At 44.8% G+C, this 27,802-nt stretch overlaps 1 protein-coding gene across 5 annotated transcripts; it reads left to right on the forward strand.

Moving 5' to 3' along the window:
* The first annotated feature begins 640 nt into the window (after positions 1–640).
* LOC129814773 (protein phosphatase Slingshot homolog 1-like) lies at positions 641–27,802 on the forward strand. 5 transcript variants are annotated; one of them, XM_055867811.1, is made up of 22 exons: positions 641–1,065; positions 1,155–1,277; positions 1,706–1,779; positions 1,937–2,013; positions 2,495–2,585; positions 2,747–2,957; positions 3,087–3,876; positions 4,058–4,214; positions 5,757–5,794; positions 12,853–12,953; positions 15,096–15,160; positions 15,253–15,374; positions 15,469–15,537; positions 16,404–16,469; positions 16,937–17,131; positions 17,333–17,426; positions 17,521–17,649; positions 17,846–17,892; positions 19,269–19,415; positions 19,656–19,856; positions 21,666–22,296; positions 22,598–27,802. In XM_055867811.1, the coding sequence occupies exons 8-22, from the start codon at positions 4,143–4,145 to the stop codon at positions 23,684–23,686; spliced, it is 3,066 nt and encodes a 1,021-aa protein (XP_055723786.1). In that variant the 5' UTR covers positions 641–1,065; positions 1,155–1,277; positions 1,706–1,779; positions 1,937–2,013; positions 2,495–2,585; positions 2,747–2,957; positions 3,087–3,876; positions 4,058–4,142; the 3' UTR covers positions 23,687–27,802. The 5 variants fall into 5 exon arrangements, with proteins under 5 accessions (XP_055723786.1, XP_055723793.1, XP_055723800.1 ...); XM_055867818.1 differs by having other exon boundaries at positions 3,087–3,428; XM_055867825.1 differs by having other exon boundaries at positions 3,087–4,214; positions 12,853–12,984.

Here is a 27,802-nt window from a genome sequence, read left to right on the forward strand (position 1 = left end):
CTCCTCCCTCACCTTCCCTGCAGGCTTTATTCCTATTGGTTGACTGTAATTTGAGATACAAGATGCACCAACAGATTTAACCAATTCAACAACACGTGTTATGATCACAGGAGGTTGTTGGCACCTCAGTGCTAGAAGTGTCACTACAGACCCCCTGGTTCGAATCCAGGCTGTATCACAACCGGCCGTGATGGGGAGTCCCATAGGGCGGCGCACAATTGGCCCGGCGTCGTCCGGCATCGTGTAGGCCATCATTGTAAATAAGAATTTGTTCTTAACTGACTTGTCTAGTTAAATAAAGGTTAAATAATATAATATGATGGTTATGATAATGATGATTTGTGGCCACAGATGATTTGTTTCCGTTTCTACCGATGTGGTTAGATGGGGTAGGCTTACAACAGCTCTATCTAGTGGTCGCTCCGGGGACAACAGTTGTTGACAAACTGTAGCGTTGTAGCTAATCCTAACCCTAACCCTTTTCCTAACATTAACCTAATTCTCCTAACCTGCTACATGAATTCACCTGCGTTAGTTCTGCTGCCTTGAACACAGAGCTTTCCTGGGTTGAACCCAGAGCTTTCCTATGCGGTTATGTGCAGTGGAGCTGATCAGGCTGAATTAACAGAACACACTGTTATTGTAGCACATCCACATTCTCTCTTGGGACAGTTAGATCTGTGATGATAGCAGAGCAACAATAACGCTCCAACCAGGAACAAAACAAGTGTATTTATAGTCCCGTGTCAGTTATAGAACTGGTTACAGAATAAATTATTCTGAACCAGAAAATATACAGCCTTTTATAATTAAAATGCTGACTGTTAAAGTAGTAAAAAAAAAAGTAATGTAACTGATTCTTTTTCACCAATACCAGGCAGCCCATTGCCAGTATAACAGCTAATGTTCTATGCAGTGCTTATTTGTATTCCCTATAGTTGTGCTCTGCATCAGGGTTAAAAGTCATATTTATAGATTCATTAATTGACTTTTTCTTTCAGAGTGAAGTTGTACTCTGAGTTCCTCCTGATGAAGTCAAGGACCACCTGCATTATGCTGATTGAGGTACGTTCTGCCCACTGTCCTTTATCATATTTGTATTATTGCGATTGTTTTATCTCATAATAAGACAATCAACAATTTTCTTGATTCAGATATTCCGGGCACTTGGCGCTGTTCGAGGTCCTTCTGGCCATCTGGATCATGCCTACCATTGGCTGGCCTGGCTGCTTGGCCTGTCTACAGCACCCCTGCTGAGCTTTGTTACCTTCTGTTTTGTAAGTATTGCTACACTGAGACCTGCGGTATCTATGGTTCTGAAACAAAATGGTTGAAATGCATCACTGAGGTGCATATTACTGAATACATAGGTAGTGGATGAAGTGTGTTTCAGTATATGCATGTGTAAATGTCTGTGTTCATGTGTGTGTCTGTGTGTGATACTGTGGCTGCCCAAAAGTGCCCGCTTCCATGTGCTTTCGGGAAATTGCTATGAAATCGTTAAGAAGCATCGTGCTGACAACAGGAAAACCATGCCCCATGGTGAACCTATTGCCAATAAACAGGCAAGACTGTATAATTGGTGTGGTGTTTGTGCATTCATGTTGGAAGTGTTAATCTGAGATCATCTTGCTTAGCTTATAACTACATTTGTGTATTCACAACACTTGCTTGGGTGTGTGCATTTTCCATATTTGTGAGGCAGGAGGATCGTGGTGGGGTCCAAGATCTCTTAACTCCTCATTATCGCAGAAGCATTATTCTCCCGTGGTTTATATGGTAAGTCCATTTTGCTCTCATTATTCTGGTATCTCATTAGCTCACCATCTCGATTCAACCAGTACATCCTCTCCTCACAGTTCTGAAATTGAAAACCATTGAAACTTAGAGTTGGGCCCTTCGTATGATCTCTGTGTTTGTATGGTTTCTGCCTCAGGTTTGCCAATGCCTTCTCCACCAATCACCTGGTCCTCCTGACCACTGAGCTATTCCAAGCAGGAGATGCATGTAGTGGTGAGTGATAGATGGTCTGCATGCTACTCTTTAAAATGTTGAAACTTCCCTTTTGATAGTCATAAGCAGAAACTCCTGCACCGCCCTAACAATCAAACATGTAAAACAGTCCTGCAAAAGCCTGCTCTTCTAGTTGCTCTTCTAGAACCTTTGACTTAATGTAAATGTTTTGTACATCCAGTCATCACACAAACTGCCAAGATTGAACCAAAATGCAACCTGGAATGCAACTACTTGACGTTAGACGACTACAAAAACATACTGTGGACCACCTCGTAAAAGTAATTCAATGGAATGGAAGCTTGTGTTTTGCTGATATGTTGAGTGTCTCAATTAGTAGAGCACGGCACTTGCAACGCCAGGGTTGTGGGTTTGATACCCACGGGGGACCAATTCAAAAAAGTACCTAAATATACTAAATGAGTGGGACATTCTGTATCTGTACAGCCATATCTGTTAATTTTTTATTCTGTCTCTGCAGGAGTTTTTGTGACGTTGTTTGTGATCGATCGGATTGGCAGGAAGAAAAGCATGGCGATGTGCATTCTGCCCCTGTACTCTTGTATTGGGAGGTAAGTGCTCTCTTCACCTTGGCCAGGTCTGAGATTTGAGGACTGTGGTAATCAAGGGCCTTAACTCTTAACTGACTCAGTTAACCCCTGATTGGCTGTAGAGACTACTCCCTTCTTCATTCCTGTTCTGCTGGCATTTCTCATACTCTCTCTCGCTACAGGGTTGCTCTCACAGTCTTCAGAGCCTTCATCACTGGGGGATTCCAAGTTGCCTTTATCTGCACACCTGAGTTAAGCATATTTACATTTTTCCATCAGTAGATACTTGACATCTAAAATCTCAGCTACTGCTGTTGAGGACATGAGGACAATTTGTATAAACTATTCTTTCTTTAGGGTATGGGGATCGGGACCTGCAGTGGGATGGCCAAGGTGGGTGCCCTCCTAACTCATTTAATAATGACCTGGTTTTAGATGCACTTAATTCAAATCTAAGACATCCTGCCCCCTCACCGAGGGCTCCCCAACAATGCTAACCTCCAGCTGTTTTGGCCCATACAGGTGCCACTCAAGAAGTCTGTGTACCTGACACTGTCCGTGTACTGCATCTGTTGCCTGCTGGACACAGGAGCGTCCGTGCTGTTGCCCATTGAGACCACAGGCCTGGGCCTGCAGGAGACTAGTCAAATCACAGCCGGTCAGGAGAAGACCACGAGCCAGACGTCAAGTGGCTCAGGTTTCACCAACACATGCCAGCTATGGATCAACCTATAACAGCTGATGAGGACAATAGGGTGGGCTAAGGTGTTGAGAGAAATGGATGGAACTTGATTATTCCCACTTCAGTCTTTTCAAGTCATGTCCCATGGATTCTACACAAAAGGACATTAAAGATATTTTTCTGTAATTATTTAGATAATAATAATTTAAGAGAATGTAGATGGCAATAATGAATTCCTCCACATCATTTTCATTATAGCAATACAATGGGTGCATATCTGTGTAGGTGCAATATGAGTTCTAAGATTTGTGTACTAATGTTCCTTGCTTAAATCTGTTTGCAAATAATATTCACATGAATACATTTCATGATAAGTAGCCTTTGGTTTCCGTTGAGTGTAGTAGTCTTTAGTCTGGCCAGAGTCACCTTGACGACATTGGCCCAATGATAGCACCTTGACGACATTTGCCCAATGATAGCACCTTGACCACATTGGCCCAATGATAGCGCGCACGCAAACCGAAGCAGCCAATCATAGCATCCGGCAAAGTGTCAGAACAGAAGCGCTTGTCATTTATGCTCAGCATGCAACCTGGCTGCGATGTGTTTTGTTTGTCTGCACGATAAATGGTATATGACACAGATGGACAAAATTGCATACTTGCCTTTACAACTATTTACAAATGACTATTCTAAAACGAACTGTGAAGGATGGGCGAGTCAGAAGCCGATGATGGGTTTATCAGGATGGTGAAATCAGAGGCAAGAAAGATTTAATGCGATCCTGAGCGTTTTCTCCTGTGCTGCACAGGGTCAATCTAGGCGCATCTTGGCCCAGAGCAACGCGCCTTCCTTCCCCCCATTCAAAGGTCTCCTCTCCGTAGCAGTAGCCAGCCATGGCCCTGGTAACCCTACAGCGCTCTCCCACCCCGAGCGCAGCATCCACCGCCAGCACCAACGCGGGGGAGGTAAGTGAAACTGCGGGAGTTGTTCTCTACGTAGGCAGCGCGGTGGAGGAAACGCCGGGGATGCGCCCGATGTTCACGTCCCTCATCCACTAGGCCCAGCATTGCAGAGAACGTTTTCAGTTGTCAATATAATTTTTGGCAATTTAGTGACATATTTTATGTAACACGGCAAGACTGTTTTGTATGGACATCATTTAATAGACTTTATGGAATCCATCCGTTTAGAATGGTGAAGTAATCCAGCTCCGCGCTATTAGCTTCTAAACAAAATCTGTGCCGGTGATTTAGTTACCAGAACAATGCATTAATTGTATATGGCAGCATTTTATTTCTGCCTTCAGTTTTTGTGATTTAAAGACAAATATGTATTTATACTGCAAGGCAATTTAATGAAAGCATTATTTCAGGATTTTGCTTAGATTTTTAAGTCATGACATTTGTTTAAATTCCTTGCTTCAGCTTGCATATGGAAGAGACTATAGAGTGAGATTCATCAGTATTGTGCAGCTACTTGCCTAGTTATGTACACCATTACATCACTACTGAGTCAGGGATGTTGCTGTTGGTACCCGCTCGTTTCAATCACTGTCAAAAAACTACTGTGGCAGGTGTGAGTTTATATTTCAAAACATATGAGATCATAGATAGTGACATGGTATGGCCAGTAGAGAGCGCTGATACACTGTATTCTATATGAAATGCAAGTGTATTACACGTTTTAAAACCTAACGTAAAGCATCTCCTTCATGTCCCATAAATTCAGTTGAAACACTGGTACATCACTCATCACTCTGATCTTACTAATAAAGCACATGATGACTTTCAAAAGCGAATTAATCCATTATGGCTTGAATTCCATGGAGGCAGGTGCGTGCGCGCACACACACACATGGCTGTGTGCTGCAGAAATGATGTCATACTAATTACATCATTAAAGATACTGCTGCAGAAATTATTTCATACCGAGTTGGTTACCTACGGTATATAAGTCTGTATACCTCTTTTATATCTGAAAGTATCTAGATTACAATTGTGACTAGTGACTGAGTTTGAGCTGTGGTATTAAATAGCCTCTTTGACATCAGATCCACAGATCAAGCGCATTCTAGGCCTATGTGCTCTTTTCGACACTGTAACCTGTCATGAAACGCAGAGAGCGAGCTTTATGCAGATCTCCTAATGCAACAAACAACCTCAACCACTCTGCCCTCTGTCCTCAGGGAGTTACAGCATTGCTACTGGTACAAAGGCCCAATGTCTAGCCTATATTTAGTTACTTGTCCACGTAGATCAAGAGCATCACTTAGTGGTGGTCTATATACCCATAACTCTAAATGAAAGGAATCTCTGTCTCCACCAGTCATTGTACTGTGACATTGTGATTAGGTATGGTAGCAAGGGGAGCATGGAAGGACATAGCAGGGCATATGGGTCATGTGCTGCTGTTGCGCAATGCATGCTACTGTACTGTCTGCACAGCCTTGATGGAAGGGTTTCTAGTGGGCCTACAGTGTATGTAACATTTCTGTCTTTCTCTTGCAGGAATTAGGGCGTGATGATGACCGGAGAGCAAATCAGAGGTAAGCCTCTCCATCCCCCATTTTCTCCCTAAAAAAACTAACAAACATATATTTGAATCTAGAAAAAGTAGTTTGTTTGTTTTCAAAGAACTCTTGCATTATGGTGACGTGATCTATATGGAAAACATTGTTGCCCTCCCTAGGTGCCTGGCTAAATTACTACAGGCCTCTATGTCCAGCTACATATTGGGGGTCGAAGGTCAGCTATTATACACTACATGGCCAAAAGTATGTGGATACCCCTTCAAATTAGTGGATTTGGCTATCTCAGGCACACCCGTTGCTGAAAAGTGTATAAAATCGAGCACACAACCATGCAATCTCCATAGACAAACATTAGCAGTTGAATGACCTTACTGAAGAGCTCAGTTACTTTCAACGTGGCACCGTCATAGAACACCAGCTTTCCAACAAGTCAGTTTGTCAAATTTCTACCCTGTTAGAGCTGCCCCTGTCAACTGTAAGTGCTGTTATTGTGAAGTGGAAAAGTCTAGGAGCAAAAACAGCTCAGCTGTGAAATGGTAGGCCACACAGCTCACGGAACGGGAATGCTGAAGTGCTTAGCGCGTAAAAATTGTTTGTCCTCGATTGGAACACTCACTACCGAGTTCCAAACTACCGTTTGGAAGAAACATCAGCGCAAGAACTGTTCGTTGGGAGCTTCATGAAATGGGTTTCCATAGCCGAGCAGCCGCACACAAGCCTAAGATCGCCAATGCGCAATGCCAAGCGTCTGCTGGAGTGGTGTAAAGCTGGCCGCCATTGGACTCTGGAGCAGTGGAAATGTGTTCTCTGTAGTGATGAATCACACTTCACCATCTGGCAGTCCGACGGACAAATCTAGGTTTGGCTGATGCCAGGAGAACGCTACCTGCCCAAATGCATAGTGCCAACTGTAAAGTTTGGTGGAGGAATAATGGTCTGGGGCTGTTTTTTATTGTTTGGGCTGACCCCTTTGTTCCAGTGAAGGGAAATCTTAACGCTACAGCATACAATGACATTCTATACAATTCAGTGCTTCCAACTTTGTGGTAACAGTTTGGGGAAGGCCCTTTCCTGTTTCAGTATGACAATGCCCCCTTGCACAAAGCGAGGTCCATACAGAAATGGTTTGTCGAGATTGGTGTGGAAGAACTTGACTGGCCTGCACAGAGCCCTGACCTCAACCCCATCAAACACCTTTGGGATGAATTGGAACGCTGACTACGAGCCAGGCCTAATCGCCCAACATCAGTGCCCGACATGACTAATGCTCTTATGTCTGCTGTGAGGACTTGCTTCCATTCAATGTTCCAACATCTAGTGGAAAGTCTTCCCAGAAGAGTTGAAGCTGTTATATCAGCAAATGGGGGACCAACTCCATATTAATGCCCATGATTTTGGAATGAGATGTTCGACGAGCAGGTGTCCATATACCTTTGGCCATGTATTTCCCTGAGAAGCCGTGCATGCACATGCATTAGGTGATACAGTAATGTATAGTAACAATCTGTTGTGCTCCATCTGGGGGAGGGATTGGTATACATTTCTTTGACCAGGAAATCTGAGTTTCCCAAGGCCTATGGATATTGACCCCTGGTCCTGGTGTCAGTGGGAATTCCAGGACTGGGTTACAGTAGGAAGCACCCAGGAATGTCCTGAAGAAATAACATGGACACTGGTGCAGAATTACACACATTGTAGATAAATATGAATAATGTAATACTAGTATTCAATAAATAGGACCACACCTTAATGAGCGCTTGCAAAAGAGATGGAACATCTCACACCATTGCAGTCCATTACAGTTCACAAAGAATGTCTCCATCTGGGGACCCTTAAACACTGAGATGTAGGCCTAGTTGTATCAAGGGTAATAACAGTGATAATGGTCCAACACTCAGAGTTACCATTCCCATTAACCACCATTATACATTCCATCAAATCAGAAACACTATCCAGCTGTATTGCAGAGCTGGGAGTGAATAGCATAGGTGGAATCCTCTACTCAGCTACAGAAGGATGTGATGTCATGGTGTTGTTGTGCCGGGGCTAGTTTTGTTCTGGAGTTTCTTGGTAAGAGTTGATAAGACCTTTTTTGCCTTGCTGTTGTAGTAGGCCTAGTGTTGGCTGGACACTCAGTTCTCTAGTCCAGTGGTTCCCAAACTTTTTATAGTCCCGGTCCCCTTCAAACATTCAACCTCCAGCTGCGTACCCCTTCTAAGCACCAATGTCAGCGCACTCTCAAATGTTTTTTTGACATTGTAAGCCTGCCACACACACTATACGATCCATTTATTAAACATAAGAATGAGTGTGAGTTTTTGTCACAACCTGGCTCGTGGGAAGTGACAAAGAGCTCTTATAGGACCAGGGCACAAATAATAAATAATTTAGCTCTTTATTTAACCATCTTACATATAAAACTATATTTGTTAATCGCAAATTGTGAATAACTCACCACAGGTAAATGAGAAGGGTTTGCTTGAAAGGATGCACATAACTCTGCAATGTTGGGTTGTGTTGGAGAGAGACTCAGTCTTAAATCATTTTCCACACACAGTCTCTGCCTGTATTTAGTTTCCATGCTAGTGAGGGCTGAGAATCCACTCTCACATAGGTGCGTGGTTGCAAAGGGCATCGGTGTCTTAACAGCGCGATTTGCCAAGGCAGGATACTCTGAGCGCAGCCCAATCCAGAAATCTGGCAGTGGCTTCTGATTAAATTAAATTTTCACAGAACCGCTTGTTGCAATTTCGATGAGGCTCTCTTGTTCAGTAAGTGGACCGGAGGCAGGGCATGAAAGGGATAACGAATCCAGTTGTTTGTGTCATCGGTTTCGGGAAACTACCTGCCAAATTGCGTACCCAACTCACTCAGGTGCTTCGCTATATCACATTTGATATTGCCCGTAAGCTTGAGTTCATTTGCACACAAAAAATCATACAATGATGGAAAGACATGTGTTGTCCTTGTTAATGCAGAGAGAGAAGAGCTCCATCTTCTTAATCCTAGCCTCAATTTTGTCCCGCATATTGAATATAGTTACGGCGAGTCCCTGTAATCCTAGATTCAGATCACTCAGGCGAGAAGAAACATCACCCAGATTGGCCAGTCGTGTGAGAACTCGTCATCATGCAAGCGGTCAGACTAGAGAAAATGATGGTCAGTAAAAACTTTAAGCTCGTCTCTCAATTTTAAAAATCGTGTCAATACTTTGCCCCTTGATAACCAGCTCACTTCTTTCTGTATGTTGTAAAAGCATGACATGGTCGCTTCCCCTATCATTGCATAATGCAGAAAATACATGAGAGTTCAGGGGCCTTGCTTTAACAAAGATAACGTCTTTCAAGCTGTCAGGCATTCCCTTGGCAGCAAGAGCCTCTCGGTGGATTCTGCAGTGTACCCAAGTGGCGTCGGGAGCAATTGCTTGCATGCGCGTTACCACTCCACTATGTCTCCTTGTCATTGCTTTTGCACCATCAGTACAGATACCAACATCAGCAGCAGCTACGTTTGGCTACATACGGACCGTTAGTGGAATTCCCGTGAGAGTTTCATGGTTAATTTGACAGGATGTTAATTATTTGACTAGGCTACCTGTATCTGACATTGTGTTGTTATTTCGCTGAACACTAGATGGTTTCATTTTATTTTTGGCAGTGAAACGAGGCTACTCAGGTGAGGGGGGAAAAAACTCACCCAAATGTATAGACCCATTGGAAAATATAAATGGACTGTTAGAATATACAAATAAAAAAAATGTGAATCACATTTTTATTTGGCGTACCCCTGACAAGCATTGCACTTACCCCAGTTTGGAAATACATGCTCTAGTCCAACCTGGCTGGGCCAGGGGAGTTTCAGCCTTACTTACACTAGTTTCCCCCATCCACTAGACATGACACACACAGGGTGGGTTGAGATTATAATAAAGTAGATTACTTTCTTGGTTGTACAAGGCAGATAGAGGAATGTTTGAAAGGTGGTATAGGGAGAATTTTGATTATGTAAAAATCCTCGAGTTGCTTCTGCCTGCAGAAAATGTAGGATGAGAGAAGGTAAAAACACACAGGAAAAAAAAGATTAATATTAGTGGTTTTGTGCCATTACATATTTTGTTGTTAAAAGGCTAAAGCAAAGACATTTAACTTGATAGTGATGGATAGTCACCAGAGAAATGCTGCAGGGCGGAGCAGTCACACCATTGATTATTGGAAGTGGCCCAGTCCACATTAGCTCTGCTCATCTTGTCCTCTCTCAGACCCTAGGACCAGGGTGTCAGCAAGTCTACCTCTGAGGGCCATACTGTATCAGTCAGGCAGAAACCTGATCCACATTTACCCCCCAGCAGCCCTTGGTTGTCACAGTACCCTGGCTGCCTCAGCCAGAAAGCTCAAGCAACAGACAGGGTTATGCAACAGTCAAGGAGAGAGGTGTGTTTGCAGACTTCAAAAGGGAAGATGTCCTTGGTGTGTGTCTAACTAGCAGCTTGCGTAAATTGCTTCACACTGGCATTGGATATGTGTTCTGTGATGGAGTTATGGTTCATACAAAGTTGAATATGCCACTCAATGAGTAGCATGTTTCTTTTGACTCAGTGGCTCATCAGAGATCCTCTGGGATCTTCCATGTCAAAGAGCGTCCACTCACTCTACAGACGTGTGCTTTGTAGACTGAAGCAAGCTAGATTCCCTGCCACCCAACCCAGCTAACGTGAAACATGCTTGAATGGTGCTTTTGTGTCGGGAGTTGCGGAGGGAGTTCTGATTTCTCAAGCGCGTGCTGTGAGGAGATAAGCTGCTGCTGATGGTCGGGAGTTGAGGCAGAGCTGAACAGACGCAGCAGAAGTCTGAAGACTGATCCTCACAGCCCAGACGGAGGAGGGGGAGACGGACGCACCAGACCAAGACAGGATACATCATCGGACTATTGAACCCAATCTGCACCTTTTTACAGGGGAAAAAGAAACTCAGGGCTATATCAGTTATTATACTTTGGAAAACAAATTCGTTTTTGAGGCACAAAATGCTTGTGAATGTATTTTTTGCACATGGATGTGCTAAGAGGCTATAAGGGTGGAGGAGATTTTGTGAGGAAGCCAGTAGACACCAGAGAGCTACTGAGGGAGAGCTCCAGAATCAGGATGCATCTTGTGGTGGAGCCTTCCCAGGAAGCCATGCTTACCATGCTGCCTCACTTTGTGAAGAACGCAGTCCTGAGGCAGAGAGAGATCTGGCGAATGTAAGTCCTCCACACACTCAGGATTGCCTCTCCTTGAGTGAATCTCTCACTGGCATTTCTATCTTAATAAGAGGTAGCACAATGGCGACAATGGTTTGAATGGTTGTAACTTGTAAGTGTGCACCCTGCATTTTCTGTATTAGTCATTAGTCATTTATTTGGATAGCTCTGTGGGTTTTTTCCAGGGTTGACAACTTATTTTTTTCTTATACATCAAAACAAATTGTACTTTGATCGTACTGTTAAAATTGCTTACGGGCATTGTTTTTATGGCTGTCTATATTTATTCTTGAGTGTTCTTAAGGTGAGTTTACACAGGCAGCCTAATTCTGATCTTTTTACACTAATTGGCCTTTTAACCAATCAGATCAGCTGTTTTGCCAATAATTGAAAAAATTATCAGAATTGGACTGTCTGTGTAAACTCAGCCTTAGAAAGATGGGGATATGCTCTGATTGTTTTCAGTAATGGTGTAATGGATGGATCAACAGTAGCTGGAGCGTTTTCCATAAAGCTTTCTCTTTAAGTCTATACATCCATCTGTGATTACTGCTATTCAGTTCATCCCATTTACAGTACATCAGACATCTGAAGATGAGCTGTTATGGTACCCTACCCAACTCTTTGACCTCTTGATCGAGGCCACCCTCATCTTTTTCAGGACATTCTGAAAAGGAACAATGCTATGTAACAGCGGGGCAGAAACAAAAGGTCTTGTGATGGACCCACTGTCATACCATGCTTTGTTTGTGGTGGCAGAGCGAGAGGGCAGACTGCCTGTTAACAAAGCCCAGTTCTGTTCCTCCTGGTCAATTTTGTGGCCAGCAAACACCCAACTCTTTTCTTCCTGGACATTGCTAAGTTCAAGGAAAAACTATATTTTATCCGGGGGTGGTCAGTGCCTCGAGCACAGGGGTTTGGGCAGTCAGGAGAGCCCATCCCTGGCCAGAGAAGGGAGGGATAGATGGTGGTGACTGAAGAAAGGCAGAGGAAATATTTCAGTGGTGGGCTCAATTATCTGCCACAACGATAGGTCAGGGGACCTAACCACGTTCTGTCAGGTTAATATCTGAGGGAAATATTTCATTAAGGAAAGGTCTGCTCACATTTACTTCCTGATGAATTTGGGAACATCCTTTCCTGCTAGTCACTAAACTTTGGAAAAGCAATTAACAGCCATCCCACCCTGCCTCTTCCCACTGTAGCTCTGCTCTCTGATTATGCGCATTCTACGTCTCCAGGTCATTTGTCTCCATTCCTGGACAAAAACAGCCTCACTCATTGACAAGTGAGAAGAATACTGTGGGTTGGACAGTTAATTGAACCACATCAGCCTTAGGAGAGTCTGCAGCAGGGCATCCACATTCCACATGATCATTTTCAATGAATGTTTTGGCTCCCTGAAGTGAACGCACTGGTGATTGCATAGTCTGTTAAATACATCATGGAAAGGAAAGTAGGCTATGGCTGGGTAGTTTTGTGACAACGGACATACTGTTAATCTGTGAATCTACTTAAATGGAGCACAACAAAACAGGGAAGAGACACCAAGCAGGTGTAAGAAGGAGTGACTATTTCAAATGTCCTCTCTGTTCTAGAGTAGAACGCCATGCTACTTACTATAGGTACTGTGGAGTGCAGTGTGCCACAGACGGTGCTTAAGCTGTTGAAGCAGTACAATGATTTGTCCAACGTGCTATTCAGATATGCTGATGATCTGTTGCCTACTTCCAGTACAGTCTGTACTCTTTCTTTCACTTCTCTAATGAATGCTTCCCCTGTGTGTTACAACATCAAACCACTAGAAACCCTATTTCCCTGTCTGTCTGTCTCAGCCTCAGCGAGAGCTTCTTCATGGTCAAAGGAGCTGCCCTCTTCCTGCAACAGGGCACCAATGCACAGGGACCCAAGACCCCTACACACCACAAACACGCAGGTAAACACACTGGCACACCACAAACACGCAGGTAAATACATACTCTTGACACACACTGGGCCCATTGTTCATTGGCCCTGTTCACCCATGACTGCGTGGCCATGCATGCCTCCAACTCAATCATCAAGTTTGCAGACGACACTACAGTGGTAGGCTTGATTACCAACAACGACGAGATGGCCTACAGGGAGGAGGTGAGGGCCCTCGGAGTGGGGTGTCAGGAAAATAACCTCAGGAGATGATCGTGGACTTCAGGAAACAGCAGAGGGAGCAGCCCCCTATCCACATCGACGGGACAGTGGTGGAGAGGGTGGAAAGTTTTTAAGTTCCTCGGCGTACACATCACGGACAAACTGAAATGGTCCACCCACAAAGACAGCGTGGGGAAGAAGGCGCAGCAGCGCCTCTTCAACCTCAGGAGGCTGAAGAAATTTGGCTTGTCACCAAAAACCCTCACAAACTTTTACAGATGCACAATCGAGAGCATCCTGTCGGGCTGTATCACCACCTGGTACGGCAACTGCTCTGCCCACAACCGTAAGGCTCTCCAGAGGGTAGTGAGGTCTGCACAACGCATCACCGGGGGCAAACTACCTGATCTCCAGGACACCTACACCACCCGATGTCACAGGAAGGCCATAAAGATCATCAAGGACAACAACCACCCGAGCCACTGCCTGTTCACCCCGCTATCATCCAGAAGGCGAGGTCAGTACAGGTGCATCAAAGCAGGGACCGAGAGACTGAAAAACAGCTTCTATCTCAAGGCCATCAGACTGTTAAACAGCCACCAATAACATCGAGTGGCTGCTGCCAACATACTGACTCATCTCTAGCCACTTTAATAATAAAACAATTGATGTAAAAATGTATCACTAGACACTTTAAACAATGGCACTTTATATAATGTTTACATACCCTATATTTCTCATATGTATATACTGTACTCTATATCATCTACTGCATCTTGCCTATGCCATTCGGCCATCGCTCATTCATATATTTTTATATACATATTCTTATTCATTCCTTTACACTTGTGTGTGTGTATAAGGTAGTTATTGTGACATTTTTAGGTTAGGTTACTTGTTAGATATTACTGCATTGTCGGAACTAGAAGCACAAGCATTTCGCTACACTCGCATTAACATCTGCTAACCATGTGTATGTGACAAATAAAATTGTATTAGATTTGTTCAGTGAACCGTGACAATGCCACTGCTAAAGTTCAATAGTTCTATTTAAAGACAAGGTAATATTGTCTGAGGTTGGCTTGGCCTTTGTGGTTGAGCCTGTGTTCAACCCATATTCACTGAAGGATTACCTGGCCATTGACTGCCCTCGAGGCAGGTACTTGTCTGCTTTTAGCTTTGATATGTTTGTCAAAGTAGGTCCAGGTGTGACCCTAGAGCCTGCCTAGTAACCCGGCGAAGGGAGAAGACAAACCATACAAGGGGCTTTATAGATCCTGCTTGTTTGTTTTTTTTGTTGTTTTTTTTTCCCATCAAGATGTTACAAACTCACCAAGCTAGACTAACCCTCCTGTAGTACATATGTTACCTCATTGGTGTGTGTGTGTGTATATGTACGGGTAGGCCTATGTGTGTGATGCAGCATGTCTTATAGCAGGGTTGTTGTTGAGATTAGTTAGATCGGGGAGTGCTATCCCCTCATTTGGAGTCCTAACGCACCCCTCCCCTCCCCTATGATACGCAGGTTACTCACAAGATCAATGTGAGGATCACTCCAGATTTCTTGATTACATCACCAGACGTTCAAGTCAATGCTTAGCTCTGATTAACCTGCCATCCATTTATCTGTGTGTTTACGTGTATGACAGACTGCTTCTGCATGTTTGTATGGGTTTAGCTGAGGGTTGTACTTGAGATTAGATGTTATGGTACACCATTCCCATTTATTTACCCGTCTTGTCATGAGATGTTCAGGCTTTGCTCTGCAATATGTAACTTCAATACAGACGTGTTGTTGTGGCTGGTATTGGATCACCCTGCAGGTGGGCGTAATCAGAGGTACCCGTCTAAGTAGGGGCCTGGATAGCAGAGCTGGACACAGTTATGCAATATGTCTGATTATGAGGCGTGCTTGATCTGGATTATGGTATGCGGTTCTCTTCTCTCCCAGGTGACTTACCTCAACATCTGCAGGTTATGATTAACACCCTCCGCTCTGAGGACCGCATTAAACTGGTGAGTCAAATTCCCATCTCAGATGTACTTACCATCCATCTTTATTGACAAACAAATGCTACACAGTGTAACCTGTTCTTACTGTTCCCCAGGCTGTACGGTTAGAGAGCGGTTGGTCTGACCGCGTGCGGTACATGGTTGTGGTCTACACCAGTGGTCGACAGGACACAGAGGAGAATATCCTGCTAGGGATGGACTTCACCGATAAGGACAGGTACCCGTCTTTCCTCCTTAGCCAGCAGTATTACACTACAATATGGTTTGTTGTTATCATAGAGTAATAATCTATTCCGTTGCATAATTCCCAGTAAAAGCTGCTCTATCGGGATGGTGCTACCGCTATGGAGCGATACGAAGATTCATTTAGATGGCGATGGGTAAGTGCTACTCTTCTACATACTGAGGATACAAAACATTAGGAACACTGCTCTTTCCATGACAGACTGACCAGGTGAAAGCTATGATCCCTTATTGATGTCACCTGTTAAATCCACTTAACTCAGTGTAGATGTAGTGGAGGAGACAGATTAAAGAGGGATTTTTAAGCCTTGAGACATGGATTGTGTATCTGTGCCATTCAGAGGGTGAATAGGCTAAACAAAAGATTTGAGTGCCTTTTGAACGGGGTATGGTAGTAGGTACCAGGCACACCGGTTTGTGTGTCAAGAATTACAATGCAGCTGATTTTTCACGCTCAACAGTTTCCCATGTGTACGAAGAATGGTCCACCACCCAAAGGACATTCAGCCAACTTGACACAACTGTGAGAAGCATTGGAGTCAACATGGGTCAGCATCCCTGTGGAATGCTTTTGACACCTTGCAGAGTCCATGCCCCGACAAATTGAGGCTGTTCTGAGGACAAAATTAGTGGGCTGCAACTCAGTATTAGGAAGGTGTTCCTAATGTTTGGTTTACTCAGTCTATACCCTCACATAAATATACATTAAACTTTCCACAAAGGTATGGTATGTGTCACAGTGCATCCCACAGACATTAAGTTGCATATACAGTCGACCATGAAGTACCTCTGATCGTTTAGCTTGTTCAAACAGCCCATCCCTGTGACACAGAATGAGTTGCTCTGCCCTCCAGTGGGCAGTCCAGTCAACTACAGGCCTTTTCAATTCTCCATGTGGCAGATGAGTTCTTGCTGAGCTGTTAGTCATCCCTCTCTGTAGCTCAGCCCCTGTTCGTGCTCCCAGACCCCTCTCTCTAATCCTTCATCTTCTCTCTCTCCTCAGAGGATTTAGTGTGACCACAGGAGGACGATCGCATGTCTTCAAGCCTGTTTCTGTGCAGGCCATGTGGTAAGTGTCTGGTTGTTTTTGGATTTGATACTGTATTTGGGTACTTCAAAATAGAATTGTCTGGGGACTTTTATATTCCCTGAAACCATACAGTGACTGTACTCTACCATGTTGGTTCCATTTTAATATCAACAATCAATGAGTGGAAAAACATAAACTAGTAGATTAATTATTCAGGCTGGTAACACTTTGATACCGAACCCGCTGCCAGTTGTCCATGCACCATCTACTGGTCAATAGATGGAGCTATCATTACAATGTGCATGCACTTTTCTTTTCATTCTCAGCAGACTCATCATTTTCTCTGGGTTTGACAAGCCTTTAAATATATTCTGAATTTCCTGCGTCATTAAAAATCAATGATTAAAAGACTGACTCTATAATCAGATAAGTGGAATAGCTTCTGAATAGTTGCTGTTGAGAACCTGTATTAAGACTGGGAGCTTCTTCTACCTGTGTGGCTTCAGGTCTGCCCTGCAGATCCTCCATAAGGCAAGCGATATGTCTCGCAGGCACAACTACTTCCCAGGGGGCATGGCCCTCACGTGGATGGGCTTCTATGAGAGCTGTATCACCTCCGAGCAGAGCTGCATCAACGAGTGGAACACTATGACCGACCTGGAGACCATGCGGCCCGACTCACCTGCCATGTTCCTCGACCGGTAAGACCTGAATCATCCGGTTTCGTAAGATTCAGTTAAGTCATTTTTCTTATGATTAATTTCAATTTCTAGTTGCAGTACCTTCTGAGATTGGTAATGTATGTCCATCAGGGTAAACCGGGCCTTGTTTTAATCAAAAGTGATAAATGTGTTGGTTACATTCATAATTGAATTGATATATTGACATATATTGTGATTCAGGCCAACGGAGAGAGAGAGAACAGAGTGTGCAATCAAAGCTAAACTACGCAGCATGATGATGTTCCGGGACCTGGAGAATGTCACTTCCAAGGAGGTATGTGTCGCCACTCACCAGGCTTTGTACGGGCACACAGATCAGTTTGTTGTGGCAATTAACTCTGCATGGTATAACCTGTCCTCCCCCTCAGATCCGTGTGGAGCTAGAGCAGCATATGAGCTGTAACCTGAAGGAGTACAAAGAGTTCCTTGACAATGAGATGCTGCTGATCCTGGGTCAGATGGACAAAGCCACACTCATCTTTGACCACCTCTACCTGGTGAGAACCTTTCCCTAACTTTACATCCTAATTGTCTCTTTGTATCCCTAACACTAACTAGTAACTACAGTCCTCCTCGCTAACCTCTGAACTACTGTCACAACTCTGTTACTGTAACCCTGGTGTAGTTAGTTTGACCTTTGTAACCTGACGGAGTAAGTTGTCTTGATATTCATTCTGTGTTTGTCTTCTCTAGGGCTCTGAGTGGAATGCCTCCAATCTGGAGGAACTACGGGACTGTGGGTGAGTGGACGTCTCACAAACACGAACGCTATTTCACTAGAACGTCTCCTTAACCACCCCTGCTCCCTAACCATCAGCCCTGGCTCACAAACATAGTGTTGTATTATTCTGTATTCCCATATGAAGGACAATAGATGTCAGGTCATCTCTCCTTCATAAGACCTACCAATACAGAAATGTTGGTTGTTGGAACACGGATAGCACCACTGAACGAGATACTGCCCCACTGGAACGCAACCACTCTTGTCAAGAGGGCGCAACAGCGCCTCTACTTCCTATGGCAGCTGAAGAAATTCAGCATGTAACACCAGGTCCTCTCCAAATACTTCCACTGCACCATTGAGAGCATCCTGACCAAGTTGCATCATGGCCTGGTACGGGAATTGCGCCGTCCACTATCACAAGGCCCTCCAGCGGGTGGTGAAGACGGTCTAGTACATCACTGGGACTGTGCTCCCAGCCATCCAGGGCATCTACTTGAAACTGTGCCTGAGGAAGTACCGCAGCATCGTCAAGGACCCCACACACCACAGCCATGTGCTGTTGACTCCCTTACCATCAGACAGACGGTATTGGAGCATGAGTTCTGATACCATCAGACTGCCGAACACTTGATCTGGATTTACCACCTGCACTGATTCTCTGCACCTTAGCACACATGCACTCACATTCCCACACACACAGATATACACTGAGTGTACAAAACATTTCCATGACATAGACTGACCAGGTGAATCTAATGAAAGCTATGATCCCTTATCAATGTCACCTGTTAAATCCACTTCAATCCGTGTAGATGAAGGGGAGGAGACGGGTTAAAGAAGGCTTTTTAAGCCTTGAGACAATTGAGACATGGATTGTGTATGTGTGCCATTCAGAGGGTGAGTGGGCATGACAAAAGATGTAAGTGCCTTTGAACAGTGTATGATAGTAGGTGCCAGGCAGGCACATCGGTTTGTGTCAAGAACAATAAAAATAAAGAAAAATCCTGGAATGAGTAGGTGTGTCCAAACTTTTGACTGGTACTGTATATGGTCCACCACCCAAAAGACATCCAGCCACTTGACACAACTGTGGGAAGCATTGGAGTCAACATGGGCCAGCATCCCTGTGGAACACTTTTGACACCTTGTAGAATCCATGCCCTGACGAATTGAGGATGTTCTGAGGGCAAAAGGGGGTGCAACTTAATATTAGGAGGGTGTCATTAATGTTTTAGACACTCGATATACACATCAACATTTATTTATTATTGTTGTTGCATTATCGAGAAGGACTCTGCCAGTAAGCACTTTTCGTTGGCCTGTGTATACCATGTATATCCTGTACATATGACAAATAAAAACTTGAAACATGTTTTTTTCTTCTTGATGCAGTGTGGGCTACATCCTCAACGTGACCAGGGAAATAGACAATTTCTTTCAGGGCACGTTCTCCTACCACAATATCCGGGTGTTTGATGAGGAGGCCACAGACCTGCTGGCCCACTGGAACGAGACCTACAACTTCATCGTCAGAGCCAAGTGAGTACCTACTTGTCAAACAAACTAAACCCTACTTCTCGAACAGCTAACTAAAACACGTCTTGCAGCATGTCAGGTATTTACTGCAGAACAACAAAGGAAGTGTAGATTTAAGTAGTGGGTAGTTCCTCTGTGTCTGGGTTATTTTATACACTAAAACTATGTGGAAAGCCTAGTCACTCTGGATTAGACTTCTTGAAAGTTAACAGGGTTTTAATGTAAAACATTATTGCCCCACAGGAAGAACCAGTCTAAGTGTCTGGTCCACTGTAAGATGGGTGTGAGCCGGTCAGCCTCCACGGTCATAGCGTATGCCATGAAGGAGTATGGCTGGACTCTGGAGAAGGCCTACAACTTTGTGAAGCAGAAGAGGAGCATTGCTCGGCCCAATGCTGGCTTTATGAAGCAGCTGGCCGAGTACGAGGGCATCCTGGACGCTAGGTGAGTCAGGGTATACTGGGGTACTGTACTGGTATATGCAGGTTTGCTCCGGTATGTAACCAACTGTGCTACATGAGGAGCATCTGCCACTCATTCTTACTCCACTGCAGTCATGAGGTATTGGTTAGTGCTATCCTTGGGACGTCCCTAGGGTTGCACATTTTGGGGAATATTTGGAGGTGGAAACTTTCCATGGGAATTAACGGGAATATATGCAAATTTAATACCATTTTAATTGTAGATGTTTTTTTTGCATTGGATATTTACCATATCATATTTGTTGTGCCATGATGTCCTTGAGGAGCAGATTCAATGCATGCGCAGCACAGCCAATGGGTGTGAGGGCAGGACTCCTCCACTTTAGATAAAGCATGACTGGTTGGAGGGGTGTATGCTCGGCGAAGAACATTCAGAAATCTCTTCCAAAACACATTGCCTGTGAGCATCAGAGGTGAACCAGTTGCATACACAGCCCGAGCAAGACATTCATCAGCATTTCTCTGACTACGTTCCTCCATTGAGTCAAAAAAACTTCTGGAGGAAGGATGGACCGTGAGCTGTTGTTATTGATAAGGTGTCTGATTCATAATTTTCACCTCAAATAGAAGTAGAGACAAGTTTATTCAGCACTCAAGTGCTGAGGGAACTTTATGCTCTTGGCCAGATGATTCTGCATCTTTCTTGCATTCTTATTTGTAAATGTACACAGCTTTTTATCGTCTACATTAGCTGCAGTGATATGTCTCCACACATCAGATAGTGCCTGTGACATTTTCCTGTAAAGATGATAATAAAAAAAAGATATTTAAATAAATACAATTCCATGTACAGATAAATAGTTAAGCAGTTAGATTAAACAACTCCTTTTGTAAGATAAGTTTTCAAATGAAACATGTATGGAAACAGGTGAATTAACACTCCTCAGTTAGCAGGCTCAAGCAAGCTTAGACCCACATGGTAGCAAAAACTAGCAAGCAGAAATTGTTAACAAGTTAGACATGATTTAAACACACTTTGCTGTAGGCTACTATTTAGAGGTAACAAAAAATCATGTATGTCATATAAAATATATTCACCCCACCCAGTATTGTAATCAAAACTTACCAGAAAGCATGTAGTCCTTGGCTAAGACAGTGTAGTAGTGTGGGCTCAATAGCATCTCATTAGTGTGCATTCTTGAGAAACAGCTGTACATGTGATGGAAGAATGCACTGTGCATGCAGAGTGTTGCAATTTCATTGAATTGGGGATAGTTTAACCAAAATATGCCACAAGATCTAGAATTGCCTTGTGCATCCCACAAAATGTTCATAAGCTAACTTTTTGATGAATTTAAGCAAAATTCCCCAAAATTCCCGGGCTTAACTTCCCCATAGAAAGTTTCCGGAAATGTATAGGAAAGTTTCCAACCCTAGACATCCCTACCGCTTACCTTAACCACTATCCTAACCATAATCCTGACCTAACCTTCATTTCAACTTCAATGGGTTAACATTAGAGTTGGGATGTCCCAAGGATCACAGGGAGCAAGGACCCTGAGATATTTAACCTCATTATGCTCAACCTAACTCGCTGCCTAGAGGTCAGGTCAAATGTGACAGTTAATTCACCACAGTAGTTGTCTAGAGGGGGTCAGCTAAGGTAAGCAGTCTAAGGTTATTAGCTTATAATTAGGTTAGTAAATAGACTGCAGGTCATTGTGACTGAATGATCCTTAAGTTTTATTAGTGGCTAAGCATCTAATTTGTCTCTATAAAGTGTACTCTCTACATAGTGATGGGGTTAGAATAACCATAATGTGTTCCCCAGTAAACAGCGCCACAACAAGCTGTGGAGGCCCGAGGGAAGGGAGGACATCCCAGATGAGGCGTCTGGCCAGTGTTGTGGTGGAGAGGATACCCCCGTGGAGGATGAGGCCTGGGGGGGAGAGGGCTGCAGTGCCTCCCCCTGCCGGGGCCTGGAGGTGGACGCCCTGGACCCTCTCAACTACAATTACTACTTCAGACGGCTGTCGGACACGGCCCTGGACAGCGAGCCCTCCACCCCAGTGCGCGGCCCTCCCCTGCTGGGCATGGAAAGGGTGTTCATCGAGATCGAGGATGTGGAGAGGGACGCCCTTCTGGAGGATGAGGGCTTCCCCATGGCCCAACTGGCTTTGCCCGGGGAGGGCACTGCCGCCCAGACCTGTGGGGGCCGCTTGGAGCCCCTGGAGGACATGAGGCTACGCCTGGAGTTCAGCACGGTGGAGGAGGAGGATGAGGAGGAGGCGAAGAAGGAGGAGGCGGAGATGGCCGCCCTGGCCCGGACACCTGCAGGAGGAGATGGAGTGACGGAGGACGAGGAGAGGAAGGATCAGGCCAACGTAAACCGCTTCAACAACGAGAACGCCAACAACAGTAACCGCCTGGCTGCCAAGCGCAGCTGCCCCGCTGCCTTCGACGTGAGTGGGACAGTAATTAATACCTGTATCTATAAGAATTATGCTGGTTTGCTTACTTTTAACTTGAACTGGCTTGGGGTTAGGTTTGAGATATTAAGCCTCTAATTGTAATGCTGTAAGTGTAATATTTCTGTCATTATTTGATCCCATTTCATTTAAGGGATCATCATCTTATAGGTGTCCATAATCTGTTTTATTAGCTTTGAGACCTTAAGTCAGGTCATGTCCTTGGTCCGTTACCCTGTCACTCTCTCTCTGCCTGACCATGCATTCCCTCCCTCTCTCTGTTTCTTCTGTTTAGGACAGTGCTAGCACAGGAAACCCTTACAAAGTGAAGCCCTCCTACCAGTCCTGTAAAGACTGCCTGCGTCTGCCACCAGGGCGGCGCTGTGAGCGCCCAGCAGGAGGCCGCAACCACCGCCTTAACCCCACACGCCACTGCGGGGTGGTCCCCACTATCTCCATAGACCCCCCTGGCACCCACTTCACCAACACTCCCACCCCCCACTCCCCCTGTGCCCTCCCTACCACCATTGCCCGCCTGGAGGCCTACCGCCAGCGGCTGGTGTCGCCCATGAGCTGCGAGGAGCTGCCCCGAGACAGACACTGCTCCCTGGAGACGGAGGACATGGACGAGCTGCAGGAGGAAGAGGAGGAAGAGCAGGAGCCAAAGCCAGGGAGGGAGGCGGGGACTGGAGCCATCACAGAGCTCACGTTTATGAAGCTCAGCTTGGAGGGGGAGAGGCCAGCGGGTCAGCCTCCTGGTGTGGATTTGCAGCCTGCTGGGGTGGAGGTGGGCCCTCCTAGTGGTGGAGTGGAGCCACAGCAGGAGCAGGAGGCCCTGGCCCAGCTACAGAGGACAGGGCTGGGGCTGGTGAGGCAGAGCGCGGAGCAGCTGGAGAGGCTCTCAGGACTGGCCATGGAAGGTCCACTCTCAGGGGCTGGGCTGTCTGAGCAGATGGACCTGAGCTTGGCGGTGGAGGAGATGGAGGTGGAGGGGGATGTAAGGGTGCATTCTGAAACCCACATCCCTTCTACCAGCTGTGTGGTCACAGCCGCAGACCCCCAGATGAACACCACCCCAGTGTCGTACCCCCAGTGGTCCACCCAGACTTGGACCCCTGTGTCCTCCCCCCATGGCTCCACCCTCACCCGGAGCTTCAGCAGCGTCAGCCTCCACAGCAACTGCGGGGGACGCCCAGGCCTGGTCAGGCCGCGCACCCGGGAGATGGAGACCCGCATGAGGCTGGCCGGCCTGACCGTCCCCTCCCTGCTCAAACGCTCTAGCTCCCTGGCCAAACTAGGAGGCCTCACCTTCTCCACCGAGGACCTCTCAGACCTGGCTGATGATCAGGCCCAGCTGTTCTCCACCGTGCCCCCAGCGCTCTGAGCCCCCATCCACCCCCTGGAGCTGACTGTGTTTTCAGTGTCTCTCCTCCAGACAGGTTCCATGTGTCTAAACCACCTGACCGTGTAAGAGCAGTTTGAAGGAGCTGGGAGAAATTTGCCAGGTGTCCTGGAGACATGCCTGAGACATATTAGCAGCATGTTGGCTGGAAGAAAGAAATAACTAAAGATTTCTTATTACAGACTGAGTGTACAAAACATGAAGACCACCTTCCTAATATTGAGTTGCACACCCCTTCCCCTTTTGCCCTCAACAGCCTCAATTCGATGGGGCATGGACTCTACAAGGTGTCAAAAACATTCCACAGGGATGCTGGCCCATGTTGATTCCAATGCGTCCCACAGTTGTATTAAGTTGGCTGGATGTCCTTTGGGTGGTGGACCATTTTTGATGCACACAGGAAACTGTTGTGTGAAAAACCCAGCTACCGTACCCTGCCAAACTAAAAAGCCAAACTTTTTTTTTTTCATTTTTAGGGGAATCTTTTGTCTTGCCCATTCACCCTCTGAATGGCACACATACACAATCCATGTCTCAAGGCTTAAAAATCCTTCTTTAACCCGTCTCCTCCCCTTCATCTACACTGTTTTGAAGTGGATTTAACAGGTGACATCAATAAGAGATCATAGCTTTCAGCTGGTCAGTTTGTCATGGAAAGAGCAGGTGTTCCTAATGTTTCGTACAGTCAGTGTACATGTACTCTGTTTATCAATCCAAATAAGAGATGCTATTGGAGAAAATCCACTCGAAGGAGCTCAATGAATGTGTGCAACTGAGCCTCTGTTTGGATTCATTCAGCGTCTCATGTGCCCCTGAGCAGACTAACGGTTGAAGATTGAATCCTCATTTTCTGTATATTCCTCCCTTGTTACAAGCTGTTTTTGTGTCACCGAACAACAACTTCATCATATGAGCAGCTTCCTGCCTCTTCAAGCAAAGCAGGGTACCTCAGTCAGAACACAAGCATCTCAAGACTATTTTGGTCCAATACTGTTTTTGTTGGCTTGCCTCTCCTCAATGACTGGCTCAGCCAGCTCTCCTCCAATGAGGTACTTAATGTAATAATGTCTTGAAGTGGTCAAAAGTCCATTCATAACGGTCTAGAGTTACGCAAACTGTCCTCATTGTCACAACTAGAGCTTCCTCATGGGGAGCAGAGCAGTAGACTGACTGGACTTATCACACATGCTATGGATGATTGGAAGAAACAGAATAAATATTAAAATTCTCTTCTGGATTCATTTCTGTATATTTGAGGTAGTTTAGAGGGAGCATATACACTTTGGTTTAGTTTTGCCACAGCTGAACTTTCACCACTTCTGTGCAATGGTAATAGGTACAGTACTTCAATGATCTGATTAAGAACTCATCATCATGTTTGATAGGATTTGTGGGCAACTGAAAGAGTTCAAATGGTTTTGGGACTGGATTTTACAACACTGCATTAATCTACTGTAGCACTGATAATCCTCTGCCCCCCCCCCCCCCCCCCCCCCATGCCTTTATCCATCGTCCCTGCATCACTCTCAAAAGGCAATCAAATACAGTAGGTTGATTTTCTGTCTGTTTAGTTTTGGCATCAACATGCTAGTACATACTCTGCTCCCCTTCTGGTTCACACCTTTGTGGTACTGCACTGTAGAGGCTTTGTTAACCGGCTTATTCAACTATCAATGTGCCACAGCAACAGAGTAACATTAGACTACCTTTCTTTGTACTGCTAAGAAATACTAATCCGTTGATCTGCATAAGCTACACAAGACAACACCTTTGACACTCTGAAGGTCCAGGCACAAACCTGGTACTATGAAGTGGCCACTGAGTTGTTGCTATACATTGAAGCAGATCGCCTGTTTGAACTGCTTGTTTTTGCTCTCCCATTTAGTGCCAGACCTGGGAGTGTCCCAGCACTATGATGGCTGCAGCAAAGCCTAATGTGATTTAGCTGTTTGTGGCAGAAGGAAAGAAGCAGCTTTTCTCAGCCTTTTCCATTCGTATGGCAACGCTATCAGCCAAACTAGGAAGTTGGGACAAAAACAAGCTGAGGCGTTGTAACAGACAACTATCTATAGTTGCTTAGAAAGGGGTTACAATTCTGGTTTCTGTGGCAGTCTGTAGAGAGAATATCACTAGCCACTAGGAATTGTTTTGTTTACAGCAGACATGAGCATCTTCCAAAGCTGTTGTAGAGCCGCAGTACAGTATGACTGGGGCCACTGCCATCATCCCACATGTATCACCAATGTTACATTAACTTATCTTCCTTATTTGTACATGTTTTTATTATATAATCTAATATGCATTTGGTTGAGTTCTGTGGCCAGCCTAAGCTTAATTTGCCACATGGGTGTTATTATGCTTTGAAGTTGTGTTTTGTCTGTTATAACTACTGCATTTGGCATGAGTGTGCAAGGATAATGTGTGATGGCAGTGTGTGTGCAGGCGCATGCAAATGATCTAGATTTTATTACCACCATGGTTATAATATGAGTGCGATGGGAAAGGTGTCTGTGTGCAAAATAACTGTTACTCCTTGAACTATACGTCATTGTCACTTATGCAATGGTCTATACTATACATCATGTAGACTGGTTTGCTCTGAGTTGGGATAACAAAGAAAATGAAAATCACTCTTAATCAGCTGAATATCGCGGCATGTGTTACATTAGTAACTTTTGTTAGTGTTTGTTACTCCGAGGTACTGGTCAAAGCAATTTGCAATTTAATTTAGGTTCAAGTCACAACCCAATGGCTTGGGTTCTGTGGTCGATGAACACTGTCTGTGTTTAGACAGGCAGCCCAGTTCAGAATTGACCAATCACGTCAGATATTTTTGAGAGCTAATTTGATTGGTCGAAAGACCAATTAGTAAAAAAAGAGCTCAGAATTGGGTTACCTGTTTGAACGCAGCCCTTGTGGCTTTTGAGTTATTGCACTGTATGAATTTCCCTGTGTTCACTGGTGGGTTTTCAATGATCAAAGAGATTCTCTCACAGGTAATACAATTATTTGAATGGAATGGTGATTCAGTTCAGCCTAGTCTACCACTTGTGGTTAGTGTGGTCACCATTTAGGCATGATCATTTGGTGCGCTTTATTCAAGCCTACTGTTATACTACCTTCATGTGGCTGTTATAAGCTTGATGTAATTTATGACATAATGGGTTATAAAAGTTTACAGAATATCCTATAAGTTCAACTTTTTATTTCATGATACTGTGATGATACTTTGGTTAGCCAGTTGTGCTCAGCTTTAGGCCATGCTCATAGCAGTGAACAGTAGGCTGTGTGGTGGATTTAAGTGCTGTCAAAATGAGCGTCTTCACCAAATGCTCCATCACCACTGATGCTATGCTTAAAGCTACTGCACTAGGTTTGATTGTTTGCATCATTTGTTTTTGAGTGTTTTATAATTCTACATAAGTGCCTTAACCCTGGCCTTAGCTCTGGCTGGCCTAGCTACATTGCAGGCTTAACCCTGGCCTTATCTCTGACTTGGTGCATCGCAGGCTTTGCAGAGTCATTGTGAATGGAAAGGCCACTTGCCCTCTGCCCCATAATAATAATCCTGTTGCTCACACAAACCCACAAAGTACACATGTTCACACACAAGCTCTCACTCCCACACGTGCATATGCTTGTCAAGCTCATCAGTTGCTTGGGTTATCTATTATTGAAACCAAAGTTTGAGGGGTTTATTTGGACAAATAGGCACAGAACCAAGTCTTATCTACATTGCCAGGCATCTTAGGGTTCACCTGCCCTTACTGACAATCCTTTAACTGGTCAATGCTTTGAGAGAAATGGAGACAGGAAGAGGGGGATCCTTACAGTAGTTCATGTCAAGAGTACAAGTTGCCATCTTTCCTTGATGTTCACCCCTTGCAAAAACATCTTATTGTATATAAGCCAAGGCATGAATGAGTGAAACCGCCTAAAACATACATAATCAACTTGAGTGATTTTTGTAATTTTTTTTTTTTTTTTTAAGCGGTGACTTGTTTGCACTGGCTGTGTTGTGTGATGCCCTTTTTTATTTTTACATTTTGTTAAGGATGTCCAGTCAATGTGTATCATGGAAATAAATAATTTCCTCTC

Source organism: Salvelinus fontinalis, chromosome 2, assembly GCF_029448725.1.
Source record: "Salvelinus fontinalis isolate EN_2023a chromosome 2, ASM2944872v1, whole genome shotgun sequence".
NCBI lineage: Eukaryota > Metazoa > Chordata > Actinopteri > Salmoniformes > Salmonidae > Salvelinus > Salvelinus fontinalis.